The sequence below is a fragment of the Trachurus japonicus genome, chromosome 2 (genome assembly GCF_045865225.1).
Source record: "Trachurus japonicus isolate A0001 chromosome 2, Traja_1.0".
Classification (NCBI taxonomy): domain Eukaryota; kingdom Metazoa; phylum Chordata; class Actinopteri; order Carangiformes; family Carangidae; genus Trachurus; species Trachurus japonicus.
In genome coordinates this window covers 9,271,143-9,290,639 of record NC_140908.1, presented here as the reverse complement: position 1 = coordinate 9,290,639, position 19,497 = coordinate 9,271,143, and the positions used below count along the sequence as shown (strand labels likewise).

At 42.0% G+C, this 19,497-nt stretch overlaps 1 protein-coding gene across 5 annotated transcripts in view; it reads left to right on the top strand.

Moving 5' to 3' along the window:
- LOC146990809 (voltage-gated inwardly rectifying potassium channel KCNH7-like) overlaps positions 1-16,915 on the top strand; it is a 74,326-nt gene extending 57,411 nt beyond the window's left edge. For 3 of the 5 annotated variants that reach the window (XM_085799564.1, XM_085799522.1, XM_085799542.1), the window contains 7 exons: positions 2,613-2,865; positions 5,726-5,931; positions 7,213-7,297; positions 9,464-9,748; positions 11,720-11,879; positions 14,589-14,781; positions 15,594-16,915. In XM_085799564.1, coding sequence (XP_085655690.1) covers positions 2,613-2,865; positions 5,726-5,931; positions 7,213-7,297; positions 9,464-9,748; positions 11,720-11,879; positions 14,589-14,781; positions 15,594-15,866 — 1,455 coding nt within the window. In that variant the 3' untranslated portion in view covers positions 15,867-16,915. The remainder of the gene's footprint in view (positions 1-2,612; positions 2,866-5,725; positions 5,932-7,212; positions 7,298-9,463; positions 9,749-11,719; positions 11,880-14,588; positions 14,782-15,593) is intronic. The other 2 variants (XM_085799531.1, XM_085799554.1) reach the window with 1 other exon arrangement.
- Positions 16,916-19,497: the final 2,582 nt, after the last annotated feature.

Here is a 19,497-nt window from a genome sequence, read left to right as displayed (position 1 = left end):
CTTAAAATTGTCTTCTATTTCTTCTATCTTTATTAAAAGAAACACTAGCGCACCACCGCAGCCAAATAAGCAGGCAATTAAACAAAAAAACAAAAGAACTCAGCTCGTGTAGGCAGCTTTACGTTGCGCACAACAACAACCAAAAACAACAACTGAAAAAAACTGTGTCGTTTTCCTCCCTAATTGTTTAACGGACAGTAGCTACTGTATTTTCTTTTGCACTTATACTGTATAGGAGTGTATTTACAGCTTGTTGTTTATATACCTGCTGTTCTGTGTAGGATACTAATTATGTGCTTGAGCTGTCTGTCAGTTTAGTTTAGTTTAGTTTAGTTTAATTAGATTATAACAGGACAGCGTGCAGATTTAGCGAGAACGCTAATTTCCATCTGTAGTGATTGACAGACATCATAAATAGACTATAAGTGCAAGTTGAAATACACAGTTAAGGGTATGATAACAACAATCATAAGACTTAAGATTTTAAAAGACGGTCACCATGATTAAATTACAAAGTGCAATTTCAGATAAAAACAGGTGTCCATCACCTAAAAGACACGAATACAGATTGTTGCAAAGCATTTCCCCCCTCCTGTGATTTTATTTATGACGGGAAAAATATGAATGACGTCATCAGCGACTAGTTGCGTGGACTTGACTTTCATAACATTAGAGTCGACTTTAAAAACTCTGAAGTCATGCAACCCCTACTCTATTCTCTACTCTACTCTACTCTACATACATGGACATGACGCCACAGCCTAGATTTGCAGGATCAACTTTTGCATGCCCAGAAGACAAAAATGCATTAACAGTGACTGAACGCTCCCTAGCAGGCCACAGTAATAGTCCACCAGTGGAGAGACTTGCATGTGGCCTGCCTCGAGGTGCCCCTTTCTTTTGCATGAAATCTGTGTATTCAAACACAACCCATGATATTCATCTGGTACCAGAGACAGAGTGAATCACGCCTGTTGTGAGAGTGGGCACAGCCTCGCCGGGCGCTGCCAGGTTTCCCTCCCACGACTGGGAGGCTTGGCTGCGCGCTCCGTGGTGGCACCTGCGCTTGCCAAATGTTGTTCAGTCTTTCCTTTCCAAATCTACTGATCAGTTTTTGTTCTGAAAAAGAAAAAAAAAAAAAAAGCCTGTCAGAGCCAGAAAAGCAGTTCAGGCTGCACCACCTACCCCCCCTTCCCCCTCCCCTCCCTGCAATCCTCTTGTCATCAACACATTGTGTTTCATGTGTAAATGACAAAAGATAAGATTTGTGTTTTCTTGTTTCGACTCTCCCTAATGTGTCCTCGAAGCCTTTTCCCTGCCTTCTAGTGTCTGTTGTGTCACGGTTTGAAAAGAAAATGTTATTAACAATCGCTTCATGTTGTTGATCCATCATTAGTTTCGTCAGTGGTCTGTGTTTATTTGTCTTTCAAAGGGTAAGTTTGGTTTTTTTTTATATATAGAAACAAAATGTTAAAATGTCTCTTATATCTTTTATATATATATATATATATATATATATATATATATATATATATGAGGGTCAGAGTGTTTATAGGCCAACCAGGAACTAGCATCACCATCTTCCAGTGCAGTGAAATCATATATTAGTGCTGTCAAAGTTAACGTGTTAATTTTGGCGATTCATTTTAAACATTTAACGCAATTAACGTTGTTTTGTTTACTTGCGGTGAGATAAACTGTGTTCAGAGTTGAAAGAAAGCCATTAAAATGAGTCTTTGACTTTAAATATACTTTTTTTGTGTTTATTCTACATTCATTTGATGATTTAACATAAATAAATACTCGTTATCGGCTTCAGGCTTAATTTGTTGCTAAATTTAAATAAATTTTTTAAAATCGATTGACAGCCCTAATATATATATAAATTAAAACTTGTAGTTTGATAAAAGCGTAGTGAGAGTGCGAGGCTTTGAAGTTGTCCTGGTGAGTAGATGGTTTTCATGTAACGTCCCTCTGTTGTCTCTTAGTTACTTTTGTTTAGTCACGAACCAAAACTGATTTTAAAAAAAACAAAACAGAGATTTGAGGATGAGGGAACAGGAAGTGGTGAAATGTAAACTTACCTCTAGGGTTTCAGGACTCGTTCCTGCGGCACTCTGTTGTAGGAAACTAGACTGAATTGTGTGGTTTTTGCATATCCCAGGTAGTTTCATCATGGCAGTACATACAGTAAAGGCAGTGAAACTAGTGCCAAAGCATCTCAAACAGAGAGCAGACACAGCAAACACCGAGCCCCGTGTTTGGAGTCTGGAGCTGTCAATTATCTGCAGCTTCTCGGTCTCTGAATGTTCTGTCCCGTCTCTCATCAAAAGTTGCTGAAAGACCCAGTAGAAGACTAAATTGTAAGTTGTGAAGCAGGAGAAAGAAGAACATTGCAGGCTATTTTTACTGCAGGATATGATTTTGAGGTTTTGAGAAGAAGGAAAGAACACAAGTGGCAATTGTAGCAAATCTCTCTGGAAATCCAGACAATTCGACCTCCAACTTCACCTCGAAAACCAAAACTCACATTATTAAAACACTGAGGGATTCTTTAGACCATGTAGTCACCATGATCCTGTGTGTGCGTTGGCCCCGTCTTCCTCGCCCAGGTGCTGAAGGGTTTCCCAGAGTGTCTGCAGGCGGACATCTGCCTCCACCTCAACCAGAGCCTCCTGCAGGGCTGCAAGGCGTTCCGCGGCGCCACCAAGGGCTGCCTGCGGGCGCTGGCCATGAGGTTCAAGACCACGCACGCGCCGCCCGGAGACACCTTGGTCCACGGCGGAGACGTCCTCACCGCGCTTTACTTCGTCTCCCGCGGCTCCATCGAGATCCTCAAAGACGACGTGGTCGTGGCCATCCTCGGTGAGTTTACCACAGGGATGCACAAACCTTTTTCAGCTTGAAAGCTACTTTTAAAATGACCTAATACCTCCATTGAATGAATGAATGAATGAATACTTTATTTCAAACATGTGAATAACATATTACACTTGAAGCACTAGTCAATAAAAACCTTGTATGTTTGAAAAGGAATAGGAAGAAGCACCTTCTCCACCTAGAATCCTAGGTTATCTTACTTCCTGTATATCCTGTTGTTTTTTTTGTTTTGTTTTTTAATACTCTCAACAAAACAATCACCAACAAACAACAACACCATGACTGCTTGTGTCAAAATAAATACAATAAGTGACAAGTATGGCACCTTAATGTTTGTCATACCCCTCTTCTTCCCTGTACCTTGTAAATACCATCTGTTTGTACCGCTGTTTGAATCTGCTCATGGTTGGACATTGTCTGAGCTCCTCCGCTAGTCTGTTCCACAGTCTCACTCCACATATTGAAATGCAAAAGGTTTTTAACGTTGTGCGTGCATACAGATGTTTTAGGTTCAGTTCTCCCCTCAGATTATATCCCCCTTCTCTCTGAATTATTGATGAGGTAGGTCATGCTGTTATCTCTTACATATATATTAAAAGAAATCCAAACATTCATGTCCATATATTAAGTAAAAGTGAAATGACACAGGGAAGTATTGAACAGGAGGTGCAAAAAGATTTGGAAAGACAAGAGAGCAGCTGGAGTCTGTCAGTATTTAGAAAGTCATCCTGTCTCCTACCAGTGTAAAGTAATATCAGCTGCTTTAGTACATTGAAGGCATCTCATGATGAAACTTATGTTGCAGAACAAACTGATGGCGTCGGTTACAGATGTGTCTGAATACACCAGGACGGCAAACTTAGATGGACATCTGCATGTGGGAGATAAAAAAGAAAAAAGGGTTATGCTGTTTCTTTCTATTTAGCCTGGCATTTAGCTGCACTAAAAACTGAATCTACATTACTCACACTGGTTAATGGGTCCATTTTCGCTAAAAATATCGTTTTGTCTTTATAGTTATTTTGATATTATTATTTAGTGGTCAAGTCGCCCAGCATTTCCTGGTTTCCTGGTTTTCCGGGTGCTGGTTTCCTGCTAGTTGGCATCGTTTATGGTCGGAACTACGACGGTATCTGCTCGTCTTCAAACCTCCGACTTTCGTTCTTGGTTAATTGAATTAATTGAATCACACACACATCTGCACATGATCTGAACATTGTTACTCAGCTTTTTTCCCGATTTAAACCTCAGACATTTAGTTTGGTACGATGCTCCTGACTGTTGAAGTGAGAGTGAACACCATGGTGAGATGGAAAGAGCTGTCCAAGGAAGATTGTAGCAGCTTATCAGTCTGGTAATGTATTTTAAAAAAAGATCTCAAAACCTCACTGTGATTCCTGCTGATGACACAGAAGACCAGGACTCGAGCTTCACCTGACGCGGGTGGGCTGGCTGAATAAAGACGGCTCCGCTGAGCTGTGATGTGGCCGGTCGGCAGCTGAGATCCCTGTTGGGTGCGTTGTAATAACTTACTTCAAAGAAGACGGTGATTGCTGCCTCACGGCCCCCGAGCCAGCCGCAGATGAAGGGAGAGGACAGGAGAGAGAGAGGGGGAGGACACAGAGGATATGTGCTGATGAAAAAAGAAAAAAAGAGGACATGATTGCTTTCAAATAGAGATGGATGACAGTAGAAGCAGGAAGGGATGGAGGGGCTGAGCAAGTGGGCGGAGTAGGAGGAAAAGACCAGGGGGGAGAAAGACGATGAGAGTTTAGGAAAGACGGGAATCCAGGAGGAAAGTGGAGTGACAGAGGGAGAGAAGAGGCGAATGTGGCGATGGCATCCAAGTATAATTAAAATAAATCCCCCCTCTCAGTCTCTCAGTTTCAGCATCTGGCAGGTTGCTTCCTTCCTTCCTACTGCTGTGGTTCGTCTTTAAATGGCTGTTTGTTTTTTCATACAGAGGTGTAGAGAAAACAGGTGACATAATAGGGTCATGAAGAGGGAGAACCAGGTTACACACAACTCAGCACATTTCCTCTGCTCCAGCAGCAGAAGTGCTGATTCCTGCATTTCCATATACAGTACCACCTTGTTGATGCACTGTTTTTGAATGTATAACATGATGTAACACTGCGCCTGAACAGGCTCAGTCGTTGGTGGTGAAAATGTGTGAATTACCATAACTCAAGGTTATTGTAACATTTAGATATAAAGTTTTATTCATTTGTTAGAATAGAAAAGGATAAAATATTAAAGCTGGGAGTTGGGTTTTGATCATTTTTTAAGAAACTGCAGTTTCATTTTAATGTTTTACACTTATAATTTATTTATTTTTGTCGTCATATTCCTTTAATTTGGAATATTTAGGACTCCTCCATATTCCACTTCAGTCATCTGATTCAGTCCCATGTAGGATCCATGCTGGTTGATTCACATTATGCAACTTCACCAGGTGCTCCATATTTAACTTTTAAAGGGATACTTCACCCAAAATCGATAATTCACCAATCATCTACTCACCGTCATGCTAAGGAAGGGTTTGGAGAACTTTCAGAGTCATCAAAACGCTTTAGGAGTTCCAGGGGGGGTCCGGCTGGCAACGGATTTTCATATAATGGCGGTGGATGGAGTTCACTTTTGAATCGTCCAAAACACACGCTATGAAACATCCAGATACCTCCATACTGCTCATCTGTGCTGACCCAAGTGTCCTGAAGCCGCCACATGAAAAAGCTGTTCTGAAAAAATTATTTGATCTGTTTTTAGCCTTTTGGGTGAAGTATCCCTTTAACTCAACATACACCTGTGTCTGTCTGTCTGTCCGTCTGTCTTTCTCCTGTAGGCAAGAACGACATCTTCGGCGAGATGATCCACCTGTTCGCCAAGCCGGGGAAGTCGTGCGCGGACGTGCGGGCGCTGAGCTACTGCGACCTGCACACCATTCAGAGGGAGGAGATCCTGGAGGTGCTGGACATGTATCCAGAGTTCGCCGACCACTTCCTCACAAACCTGGAGCTGACCTTTGACCTCCGCGACGAAAACGCCAAGGTAACCAGAGAACGGCACAGAGGCAGCGAGACGGACTGAAGAGTTTCAGAATAAATCAGTTATAGTAAGAGAGAGCGTTAACTTAGAATAAAAGGTCTATTCATGAGACATATACGTATCTCCCATGTCCATTTAAGTTGGATGAATAGCTTTATTATCAATTCACTTCATTTATCTGTGGTAGTGGGAATAAAAGCACCAGGCCTATTTCAGACATTTCTCTCTCAGCTGCCTTTCACTGGAAGGGGAAAGAGTGAGAGATAGAGCGTATCAGTGGCAGACGTTACGTACTGAGGGCATGATGTCGCCGGCGGTAATTATGACGAATCGGGTGTAGCGGAAAGACGCGCACGGCTCCCGGCCCCGCGGCATCGTGTTAGCAAGAACGGACACCAGTCAGCTGTTTTATTCATCTCCTTCAAAGTGTAAGTGTGCAGACACACGAGAAGCTTCTGGGAGGATTACCCCACAAAAACACAGATACAAGCAGCAGGTTGTGTTGCTTAGTTAAGGAAACACTGAAATACTGTTTCCCTCCATTTTTATGGCCATATTTGGACGGCGATATTACAGGGTTCTTACGGATCCTTGAAAAAGAAAAAGTCTTAAAAGGCATTGAATTCATTAATCTAAAAACAAGGCCTTAATTGGCATTAAAATGTCTTAAATCAGTTTTTCAAAAGTCTTAAAAATGTTAACACATGATAAGTGGTATTTTATGGTTGTAATTAGTCTCAAATCTCAAAATAATTGGTAAAATTCCGACATAGAGAAGTTAGTGGCGGCCGTCAACGCTAAATTTCTCACCGCCACCAGCCCCCGAGTCAGTGTTTTGTTTTTTTTCCATACTTTTTATGCATTTATTTTGAAAGGACAGCTGGAAAGAGACACAATGTAGCAATCACTTTACCTTAGATCACATAGGAAAGTGGGTAAAATTGTCCCTAACCCTATGTAATTGATGTGGTGTTTTTTTTTCTCTTTTTTCTGCATTTGTTTATTATGAAGTCGGTCTTAAATTTCATTTCAAGTGGCTTTAAAAAAGTCTTAAAAAGTCTTAAATTTAACTTGGCTTAAGCTGTAGGAACCCTGTATTACATTTTGTATATTTTCTAATCCTAGCAGCTACTATTAGTTGTGTTCCTCAAGGAAAGTCAACCAGTTTTTTATGCACACAAACACAAACATGGTTGTGTTTGTTTGTTTTTTACACGCTACATGTGTGTGTCATATGTGACATGATTGAGTCTGATCATATACTGACCTTTTTACGTTTTACAGTCGACATACCCACAGGCAACGGATTCCAACATGGACGACGTCAACTGTCGAAGACGGGTGTCCTACAAGAGGAAGTCCTCCACAGGTCAGAGACAACAATCATGTAATCTAAGGGCAATACTTCATAATAGGTACACACTATTAAGAATTAGTTAAGCATTAATAAATACTAAATTCTTCATTTATAACGCATTAATACTCATTAGTATGTAGTGTATAAATAAAGTTAGTGCTTATCAATGAGTAACACATTTTTAACTGTCTATAAACTACATGCTAATGAGTCTTCATGATGAATTCAGTATTTAATGCTTAACTAATGCTTAATAGTGTGGACTTATTATAAAGTGTTACCAATCTAAGCAGTGGGATGTAATTATCTGAACTCTGTGGATCATGTTTGTGTATGTTTTTCTTTTTGCTTTGTGAAATGTGCCTGATGCGTGTTTCATAAGTGTTTCATAAAGCGAGATTACCGGGCTTACTGGAGCAAACCACTGTTATTTTTAAGGAAAAGCGGGTTTAAATAAAGTCTGATCCAAGGATACCAGGGGAAACTTTAATTAGCCTGAGAGGTGTTTGATTAAGAAGGTTCAGAGAAGCAGGGCTTAAAGTGAAAAGTCAGTCTCAAATGAGCCAGGATTAAACTGTTGCATAAAGCTAAGACCAGGACCTGAGGAACAGATCACCTTTTATTCACAATGAGCTGTTTTAGGTGTGTTCACTGCCACAGGGAGAAAACAATATTTATACATTTTCACACTGTCTCTGTTCCTGTTTTTTTATGGGTGTCTGTCAAATTCACATTTTATTGAAATGACATTTAAAGACAGAACAAATTGGTGAAAATGCCATTACAAGGACAAAGTCATGGCTCAGTGTTGTTAATTAGCTGTATTTTAATTGCAGTGCACATATGACTAAACGGCTCTGCAGACTCTCTCACATTTTTAATTACACATCGTCTCTTTACCATACGGAGGCTCGTTCAGTCTGCAGCACGTTGACACAAGTTGATTAAAAACATGTTTTCTGAGTTAACTAATGATGAGTATTTACAGAGTGCTGCTGCCATGGTGAAGTAGACATCTCTGCACCAGCATATCCCCAACCTGACTGGATAAAACCTTTCCTCTTAAACCTCTAGTTTAACCTCTGCTCCTCTTCAGTCAGTTATATGAAACAGTTTAATCCTGATGTGCCCCCCCCCCCGTGACAAACTCACTCTTTAGATCAGTTCCAGCACAGATAAATCACAGTAGCCCCCCACCCCCACCCCCTCGGCCATCTTCCAGATGACGGCGTGGAGCGAGCGAGAAGCGAGAAGCGGCCCCCGAAATTTGACTTCTAACAGCCGGGAGGTTTGGGACTTGGAGGACTTGGGCTGCTGAGCCTCCACACAGCAGCACTCAGCGTTTTGGCTTTGATTCAGGCAAATCTAATTGGTCACCATGGTTACGGACCATGTGAATACAGTATCACCATCTCCAGATTTAAAGGGATAGTTCAACATTTTGGCAAATTGACCCATTGCAATAATCCCTACATATTCATATTCATTATTCGCTATGAGATAATAACGGGACGTTACGAGACAGAGTTGTTTTCGAGGTAAATTCATGCGAAACTGCTGATGTGCGTTCCCGTCGGGGGCAGTTTTTCAGCAAGCAGTCTCTGCATTTACCTCTAAAACAACTCTGTCTCGTAACGTTCTGTTATTATCTCATAGCGTGGTGAATGTGCAGGTCACAACTTGTCCACCAGAGCGTTTTGGAGTTGTTGGATTGTGTATTTGATGAGTTTGATGAGGGAAACCAAGAAATCCCATTAGCCTCCGTAGCGTAGCTCTGAGCAGCTCGCGGCTCTGCTCCGCTGTTCTAAAAATAGCTTGCACCGACAATTAATGATAACAAACCTACTGCTAAAACTATAGGGATTGTGGCAATGGGCCAATTTGCCAAAATGTTGAACTGTCCCTTTAACACAAGCGAAAATGGAGAATGCGGCCGCGAACAGGAGCATTGTTGTTGTTGTCGGTCAAAAACCACATGGACGGTATCTGTCGGTTACATAACACGATTAGGTCGGGACACTGTGAAATGCTCCTTTAACATTGTTTGTCCTCACTTCAACCCCCGAAGCAAAGCTCCGGCTCTGTGTTGTCGGAAGATAATGAGACAACCCAGACGTCCCCGGAGGAAGTCTCCGTGTCCCCTCAGCGCTCCTCCTGATCGCGTCTCTCTCCCCGTAGGTTCCCACAACAAGGAGCCGGCAGCCACCTACTGCGACGCCAAGCAGGGGAGGCAGATCTACGCCGCCCCGGCAACCGAGGAGAGGAGGGAGTCGGCGGCGGAGGAGGGGGAGGACGAGGACGAGGAGGAGGAGGAGGAGGGCAGAGAGGAGGAAGAGGAGCAGAGGCCCCTGTGTTCTGGCGTGCTGGGCTACCCGGTGGTGAGGGACAACTCCCTGGGCTTCGGGCTGAGCGGCGCTCCCGACGCGCAGGCCGCAGACGAAACACAGGACCAGGCGTATAAAGGTGATGGAAACATCCGCCCTACAGTCGCTGTTGCTACGTTGGTCTTTTGTTTTGTTTGTTTTCTCCGTTGGGTTTGGCTCATTTGTTGAAACAGAAATCACCAGGGTTCCTACACAAGTATGGAAAGTATGGAATTTGATTTTATACATTTCCAGGTCTGGAAAAATATGGAAAATGGAAACTATTGTATGGAAATATGGGTTTGGTTTTTATCTGAAGTTATTTGGGAAAATGATTTTGTGTGCTCTATTGTACCTAGCTACAATCTCCTGGAAATTATTTGGTGACATAATGGCATACGCATTCAGAATAATGAAAACAAAAACGATTAATTGCATCATTTATTTACATGATACACATCTAATTACTCAAAAGTCACAAATTATTTGTCTGAAAAATTAAGGTCTGGAATTTTGAAATGTCAAATGTGTAGTAAGTAACCCTGAATTACATCCTCAAAACTCTTAAGATCATTTGGCAAAACAGTCTTACAGTTCAGCACAACACCATAGATCACTGGCAAAAGCTCATATCTCTTGCAAAACAGTTCACTCGTGTCAAAACTAAATTCCTTTCTCATATTAATAGTCAGTGCCTCCAGAATGCATTATCCCTTTGGCATTGTGTGAGCAAAATGTTTAGACGTTTTGTCTAGATCTATTCACTTGGAAACTGTGCTAACTGTAGCTACCTGTACTTAATTATTTGTAAGGATGAATTAATTTGATTAAATGAATGAGAAATACAATTGTCAAGTGGTTTGGAGGTTTGTCCATGTTGTTTCAAGAAATGAGCCATAGCTGGATGTTTTTCTTTTCTTCCCCCGCTGTCACTCAAATAAGACTTTTTATTTTGTCAAAACATGAAAAAACAAATGATTTTGTAGAATTCAACTGTTTTCATTCTGATTTAATTGGATCTCCATGACTGTAAATGTGTCCTCTAAACTTTTACTTAATAGTAATTGGCTCCCTAAGCCTCAGAGGAGGAATGTCACACCTATTAAAAGTCCAAACAAGGATTATATGTCATTATAGTGAAACCTAAAACCCCCTCAGTAATAAAAACGTAAGAGGATTATACGCAGCAGCCAGCCCTGGGGGGTCACACACACACACTTTGATCGTAGGTCATGACCAAGTGGCGGGTTTAGTGAAAACATGAGGTAAAATAACGCGTTGTGTTGTGTTGTGTCGTTAAATCTTTTTAGGAAATCAGAGGGATGAGGTTGAATTATTTGCTCAGTTGGCGTGAAATTTGAACGCAACACAGCAGAGCAGCGCGAGGTCTGAAATCTGGATCCCTGCTGATCCCAGCGCAGTTTAGACAGACGGAGCAGCCAGCAGCTTCATGTGGGTCGTCTGAGAGCTTCCTCCGTCTCCGCATGTTGAGCAGACACCAGCTTGTCTCTGCGGCTTGACCTCACATGACCCGGTGTCGGGGATTTAAATCCTCCATATAATCAACCAGCAGTTCACATACACATACACATACACACAACAACCTTGACTGCAGGATTCCCTTTTACTCTGTCCGCCAAGTCAAATTCAGTATGAGACGGGAGGAGCTGTGTCAGCGTGTTGATTTGATCGCGATATCCCATAATTCAGCTGTTGCAGTCATAAGAGGATTTCTCTCCTAGAGCGAGAGAGCAGATATTGATTCCTGGCGTGAGAGAGAGAGAGAGAGAGAGAGAGAGAGAGCTGCATACAGGAAACGCCAATTTAATTTAATTTTCCTCGACTTCTACCCACAAAGTGTAAAAAGGCAGTTTGCCTTTTTACAACCAGCAGCCGGGGTCACATCATGTGTTCTTCTCTCCGTGGTGGAAACTGATCACAGCTCAGTGAGGCTAAATGATGAGCAGGCACAACACAGGAAGAGGCTTCCCTGGAGGAGATGCTCTAATAACACACATCATTTTCCCCCTGTGTGTGTGTGTGTATATGTGTGTGTGTGTCTCTCTCTCAGAGCACCATGCAGATGAGTGGGTGCGTCAGCGTCCCAGCCAGAGCGCAGAGGAGTCGGCCCAGTGTCAGGGGACGCCGGCCGGGGAGGACGACAGCGACACGGACCTCACCTACGGAGAGGTGGAGCAACGGCTGGACCTGCTGCAGCAGCACCTCAACAGGTGGGACACGTCGTCCGCTTAGGAGGAGGATTTTCCGATATTCCCTTTAAGCGATGGGCTGGGGGGTTTTGTTGGATCCTTCAGAGAGGGGAAGCCCACTGACGTCACACATCACAGTGTGTTTCCACATGTTGCTGCAGCACTTAATGAAGCTTTTAACGTCTCCAGAGGGAGCTGAGTGCTGTGATAACAAGTTGAACTGAACATGAAACAAATGAGCTACTGGGAGTTACAGAGGCCACGCTCCATGTTGCTTACTTTTCCTGTGTGTCTTGTGGGTTTTTAAGAACCAGATTTGGTGTTTTTTTGGCTTTTAGGGCTTATGTGTTACTGTTGTTGCTAAATGTCAAAGCACTTTGTAAACCCTTGTTTTTAAAGGTGCTATATAATTACTAAAAGAATTATTAGGGTCCAGGCAGGGTATTGTTTTCCTCAATGTTCTTCTTATTCTTTCTTCTTCCGAGGAAATCCTACTTCCCATGCATAATCAGTGAAAAAATGTCAATGTCAATTAGCGTTTAAATGTAAAAGCTTTGAAAATTCAACGGTACATGCTACAGTTTCGAAACTTTCACCAAAATATCGCCCCAATACTGCTGAAACCTTTGTCCACTGAAACTCATTACAAATTAACCCAAACTTTGCTAGAGAGCATCTTCAGACTGTCCTCCACAAACGATCCACACAGATTTTTGATTTATTGAAAATTGAGCCTACAGTGCATGCAAATAACATTTTCAATCTTCCTGAAAAGAATTGAATATTTTGGAGTCGTGGTTGATGAAGTTTTATGAATTTTATCTCAAAAACTGAATTTTTGAGAACATCTTGAAATGTGGTGTTACAGCATGCCTCTAAATTTCAAAACTTTGAAAATAATTCAAAACAAATCAACCATTGTGTAGCTATAATTATTATTATTTTAATTAATAAACTAAGGTCAGTTTTAGATCTCCTCTCTCTGTTGGTTGGGTGGTGGTGGCTCCATGTGCAGCATGTGAACGGTTACTGTTGTGTTGTGACATCACAAAGTCACAGGAAGTGCTGACGCCTGGTTGTGAGGCTCAGTTTCTTTCTGTGGACTGAGGCTTTGATACTTTCACAGTATTGGTATTGACACTAGAGCTGATCATGAGCCAAAATGACATGGACATCTCACTTTATTACAATATGGCACCTTTAATGTAGAATAAATCATAAGAAAAGAAAAGAAAAGAAAGAGCCCTGGTGTGTTCTTCTAAAGACGAGGCTGCTGTTGACCTTTAGATAACTAAAGACACCTCTGGGATCTTTTTATTTTCTCCAACTTCATCTCAACAGTCGTCTTGTAAGAGCTGGCCGCGCCAGCCGCTGCCACGGTGCCTATAATTGGCTGAGGACTCACACAGAGACACGTGAGGGCAGACAGCGGCGTGATGCAGAGGAGCGGACCGTGTGATTCTCTGCTGGTGCACTGATACAGATGAGGGGGAGGCAGGCAGGCAGACAGTCAGTGGGCGTCTATTTATAGCGCCGTTGAGTTGCAAAGAGTCTTGACGTCACGCCGCGAGGTCGGAGCAGCGGTGGAGTCGACGGTGAAGTTGCACCACGAGTTTTTGGTGCATTTACAGAGGAAAAAGGGGGAATTTGTGTTTGAGTGGAACTGTGGGATGGCACCAGTGGCCACGACACACCTTACTCCTTATTTTACACAGACAAAGTGTTGATTCAGACTGAATCCCCCGTAAAGAGCAGAACAGGCGCCTGGCGGAGCGACAAGGAGGCTCTCCTCCTTGACTGTTTTTTGCTGATGAGCTGAAAAAAAAAGGGAGTGTGTGGGGAGAAAAGGTGATTCACCACCTTCAGACTCTATGATGTGATGTAACTTGCTGCATTACGTGACGATGACACACAGTTGCAGGTATTTGGTATTTTAGTTTACCTCTATTTTAAGTTGACATGAGCTCAAGTTTCAGGATCTAAACAGTCACTGCTGGAAGACGAAACAATAAAGTGAAAGTTTAAAGAGTCTGAGACAATAATCCCAAAATATAGAAGCATACATCATTTTCTATGTATGTTGTTTTCTTTAAACCTGTTAATTGAATATATTGTTTGTGGTTGCAGCACATTATATAAATGAATGCACCTGTAGACTTCACTGCAGGTGATTTCTTTAATGATTTCGACTTAAATCTTCATATTGACAAAGGATTTATATGTGTGATAATTAGCAACATCATTAAAATCATTATTTTCTCAACTGATGCACTGTTGCAGATTAAATAAACAACACTGTAGTCAGTAGCAAATGTGAGTTTTAACATTAAACTGCTGCTTAAACCTTGAAAACATCAATATAAACAATAAAACATCAGTTAAGGGACATTTTATGAATTTAAGACTATTACTGGGTTTACAGGAAGTGAATAGGAGCAGAGGAGCCACATTTCCTGCACTCAACCATCTGCAGTTGGAAGGTTTGAGTCTCCCTCTAGTGGTTGGTGTTAGTACTGACCAGTACTGACCAGCCATGCACCCATCCAGCATCCCATAATGACTATTAGAGTCCCTGATTTGACTGTAATCGGAGCATAATCATAAAAATAGTCATCGTGGTTCGGTCTGTAGTTACTATCAACACCAGATGTTACTGGTGAGTTTTGTTTTTTCATGTTGTGGTGTTTGTTTCTTTGTGTGTGTGTGTGTGTGTGTGTGTGTGTGTGTCAGACTGGAGTCCCAGATGACGGCGGACATCCAGGCCATCCTGCAGCTCCTCCAGAGGCAGACCACCGCCGCCGCCGGCCCCCCGGCCTACAGCACCGTCACCTCCAGCCCCGAGTACCACAGACCCACCGTCAGGCTCCAGCCGGCGGCGCTGCAGACGGAGCTCAGCCTCGGTCCCGCTCCGGCTCAGCCACAGGTGCAACACACACACACACACACTCATATACACACTCATACACATGGATGGATGGACGGACTCCTTTTAGATGACGCGAGTTATTAAGAAACAAACATTTTGTATTGAATCAGGAGAAACATAATGAAACACTAATCAACTGGAGCTTTTTTTGATCTGATTAATTTCTGTCTGCTGAATATCTAAAGTTGTCAATGAACATATTACATTATATTCTTATGTTTTATACCACAAGTGTTATGTTTTAGAGATTATATAGACCCAAATGCAGACATGGACACAAAAGGCTGAATAAATTAACAGCTTTATTCAAACAGGGGTAAAATATTATTGTTATCAATATAGAACCTAGACATGCTTTATAATGAATAAAAACACATGGACATCTGCCTTTATTCTGTGTGGGACCTTTAAAGGAGACATATTATGCCCGTTTTCCACAAATTAAAATAGTTCCCAGGTGTCTTAAAGACAAAATACCCCAAGGATCAAACATCACAGCTCTTTTGAACCACTGCTTGCCGCCACTGCTACCGGTCCCAGGTAGGGGTGGTATTATGCAAATTTGAATCCTAGTTACATCACTAGAAGAAAACTGAGGGAACAGCTCATAAAACCATGTGGATTTCAACCTCAGGAGCCTGAAAATTACACATTTTTTGTCAATTCTCACATTTTAGGGGCTGGAAGGCAAGACAAACACCCAAATATGTTAAAGAGCCTTCAAAAGTGATATTTCCATAATATGTCCCTTTAAGACTTGGTTTTGTGGTGTATCTGTGTGTGAGTGTGTCCCCCTCCGTCTCCCTCAGAGCCCCGGTCCAGACAACAAACCCAAAGAGCCGTCCCCGGTCCTCGTTCACACAGAGACTCTTCCAGACGGGGACCTAGCTGGACTAATGGAGAGCGACGCGGAGCAGAGACACACACAGACGCAGCACCACGACGACAACGCACACACCGCAGCAGAGCAGCAACAGCCGGCGAGGTTCCCTTCAGGCCGCCAGGCCTCGCTGCCCGACGTCCCCAGCAGCTCAGGGACGTTGGGACTCCACAGGCCAGTTTCTTACCCGGGGCTTCCATGAAAGTAGACCCCCCTGCTGCCCTGCCCTGCCCCCCCTCCCCAAACACACACACACACTTCTCCCCAACCCTTCGACACTGACTGAAGGTTTTCCTCTCCAGCTTGACTCAGGGTCTAAGAAAGAGACTGAATATGCAAAGGAAACAAAAACAAACTGTAGACTTTCTTCCATTCCTTCCAGCCCCCCTGACCCCCCCTCCCCTCCCCTCCCCCTGCTACTCTGATTTAGATGTATAAAGTCCATTTATACAGAGGTATTTATACACTATATTATTAACATGTGTAAATGGTCATCTACTACTGTGTACATACTTCTAATAGAAACACTGCCAGCAGCTCCAGGCACCTGATGTGCTTTTTCTAAAAGAGATATGCATGATCTTGTTTCCCATCTTTTTTCTTTTCTGTTGCATGTTCCTCCTCACACACGCTGACACTCAGCAGGCGTGACCTCGGCATGTTCACACACACACACACACACACACACACACACACACACACACACACACCACTGTAGCTCTCAACTCTGGTTTTCTACCGCAAAAAAAAGAAGAAACTTGAAGAACTATTTCAGCTCTTATCAGCGGCTCCAACACAATTGGCAGCAGTTGCAAACTCGCACGGAGGTCTGTCTGTATATTTAGCGTGCCTACTGTACACCACATTGCCACTTCTTTCAGCTCTAACAACAAAAAACAAATACACAACACAGCGTGCGTAGAGGCTGCGTGGACATGCCATAGCACAACAAGACTTTTTTTTGTCAGCCTTTGAGAGCAATAATGACGAAACCAGTTTAATACACTTAAGAAATAGTTTTATACCTGACCGTTTGTGTTGGAATTTGATTTGCTTGCTAATATCAGACTTCACTTTGAGCTCTATCAGAAGTCGCCTGTAAATGTTAAAGACACAAAAACCACGAGACCACAACATATAATAATTATTAACATGTATTTGCTTGCATCATATCAATATTACATAATTACATTAAGCATGATTGTAGAGGTTTTTACAGTTGTAGTCAAAGCTTGTAGGGGACGTTTCTGTTAAGGTGGAAGAAACCAAAGTAGAATAAACCATCCACACTCGGCCCAAATGATATTTCAGCAACCATGTGACCAAACTACTAAAACCAAATAAATACACTGCTCACAAAAAGTTAGGGATACAGTGGAAACGGCTTATAGTGATCACGTGGGTCCAGAGTCAATGTGAGCACTATAAGCGGTTGACTATTATAACCGATTTTTTATTATTTCACTTCATTTTTTATGCATAACATCATCTAAATGCCATTTGTGTAGTTTTCCAATGAGAGAAATGTAAGGAAACGGACAGCCTCAGAATTTATTGAGTTTTATTTAATGTTTCAAACACAGTGCAGTCGTTTCAAATGCTTTTCCAGAGGCACCGTGCAAGTTTAATTTCCTGCTCAGACATAACTCAAATACTGTACCAATACAGCACAGTAATGTAGCTTACTGTGGTTAATTATGAATAGGCAATTGCAGTTGAGTAAAAAATGTTTTTGTTGTGGTTTACCCACCACTGTTGTTAGCTTTGGTTTCAATACATTGATATAATATATTATATCACTGTAGCATCAACTTTTTACATTTTCCTATGATCTGTTATTTATGACGATAGCTGGAACAAAGAAATGCATAAAAGAAACCAAGAAAAGAAAAAGCTGTAGGAATCATTCACCTCCTCATTCTGCCTTGACTTTAATGTCCAATACAAGTGTGTGTGTGCGTGCGTGCGTGTGTAAAATTGTTTTAAACTTTGACTGCAACTGTGACGCCGGGGGAACAGGAAGTAACAACCGCCCTTCATGATACTTTTTGATCGCATGCTTCAGGTCTTCCATCGTCTTCTTAAAAAGTACAATTTTCCTACATAATCCTAACTGTCTGAAAAATACACACAAACATACAAACAAACAAAAGGAGTTGAGCCTTCAGTAGCCTTAGCTTTATTAGCCTGCTATAGCCTTTACAGACACCGATCCAACGCACCAAATAAAAACCTGCTTCTCCACCGTCAACACATGTAAATGCTCTGAAACCACGAACTGCATGAAAGAAGAAGAATTAGTCCTGTTAGTTTTCTAACCACAGATCCAGACACGAGCTTACGTATTGCATGGAGACTGCACTTGACTAAATTCTCTAAAAGGTCTCAATCAGCTGTGTGTGATCCGCCCAGATCCAGAGATGACAGACCTATTTTTCTAAAAAAAAAAAAAAAGAAAAAGAAAAAACACACACAAAAAAACAAAAGTATTTTAATTTGCCATTATTTTTCTATGTATCTGATCTGTTCTTTAAGAAAAAAAAACAAAAAAAACAACCCTGATGTTGGTGTGGTCTGCAAGATGGCATGATGGGAAGGGGACGAGCACATCAGCCTCTCAATGTAGCAAGCGAAACGTCGGTGACGGGCGCCACGGTCTGACTATAGTTTGTCTTTAACTGATATTGCACATTGATTTTCATATCGTTTCTATATTGATTTTCTCCTCTGAGACCCAACACTAAAAAAGGTTTCAAGTCGATATCGCCCCCTCCCTCCCTCCACCCCCATGTCTGAGCGATGAATTGTCACTATAAAGAAGAAGAAGAAGGAACGCCGCACGTGTCTAGCACAGCAGGTGAGGGGTCGGGGGAGAGGGGGTTTCCTTTGATAAGCTTTCTTTCACGAGCACACATGTAGAACAAAAGTTGCTAAAGCCTAAAAAACTTGGACGCGTGGTTCAAACGCCTGGAGAGTCGTCTACTGGACTTTTGACGGGATTTGCAAACTTTTGCACAGAGATTCGGAAAAAAAAAACACAAAAAAAAAACTCGCTGTACTGGATATAATGTCACTTTTTAAATCTAGTGCTGTTCACAATTGTTTTTATGCATTTTTTAAATGTTTGCCACTGTATTTTATACAATGCAACACTTAACAGCTAATTTGAATGTTTCCGTTCTTAACTATATTTAAAGAAATGAACTATATTGTGTAAATAGACTTGGGGGTTAAATGCGCAATTGTATAAATGAATAAACAGAATGCATACTGACTAAAAAAATGTTCAGATGTGACTTTTCCTGCAGCACAACACACAACAACCACATCTGAACTAGTTTCAGTGTCTGTTTTTACAAAGTTTTTCTGCTTTTTAGTGTTATTAGATGTTTTTTATTGACAGTTTCATCCGGTTTAATCAAGTTCCTCAGCTGGTTGGGAGGAGTTGCTCTTGGAGGATGTTCTTCTGAGCCGTCTCCCCTACACATGAACGGCCTCATGGATGCTTCACTGTTGCCGTGACAACAGGAGGAATGATGGCAGCGCTCACCTTTTCTTCTTCTCCAGACAAGCTTTTTTTTTTCAGGATGCTCCAAAACGAAAAGGAAAGGGGACCGATCAGAGAAAACCCACTTGACCCCGGTCCTCAGCAGGACATCAGTCCGTTCCTCGATGATTTTCCCCTTCTTGACAACAACAACTTTGAAGTGAATTGCAATTCATTTTTGTTTTGTGAAAATTCATGTTTATGTCATTCTCAAAACGTATCTGCCACGGCTGTATGTTTATAATTCTAGTTATTTATTTATGCACCAATTCTGGACTAAAACAGG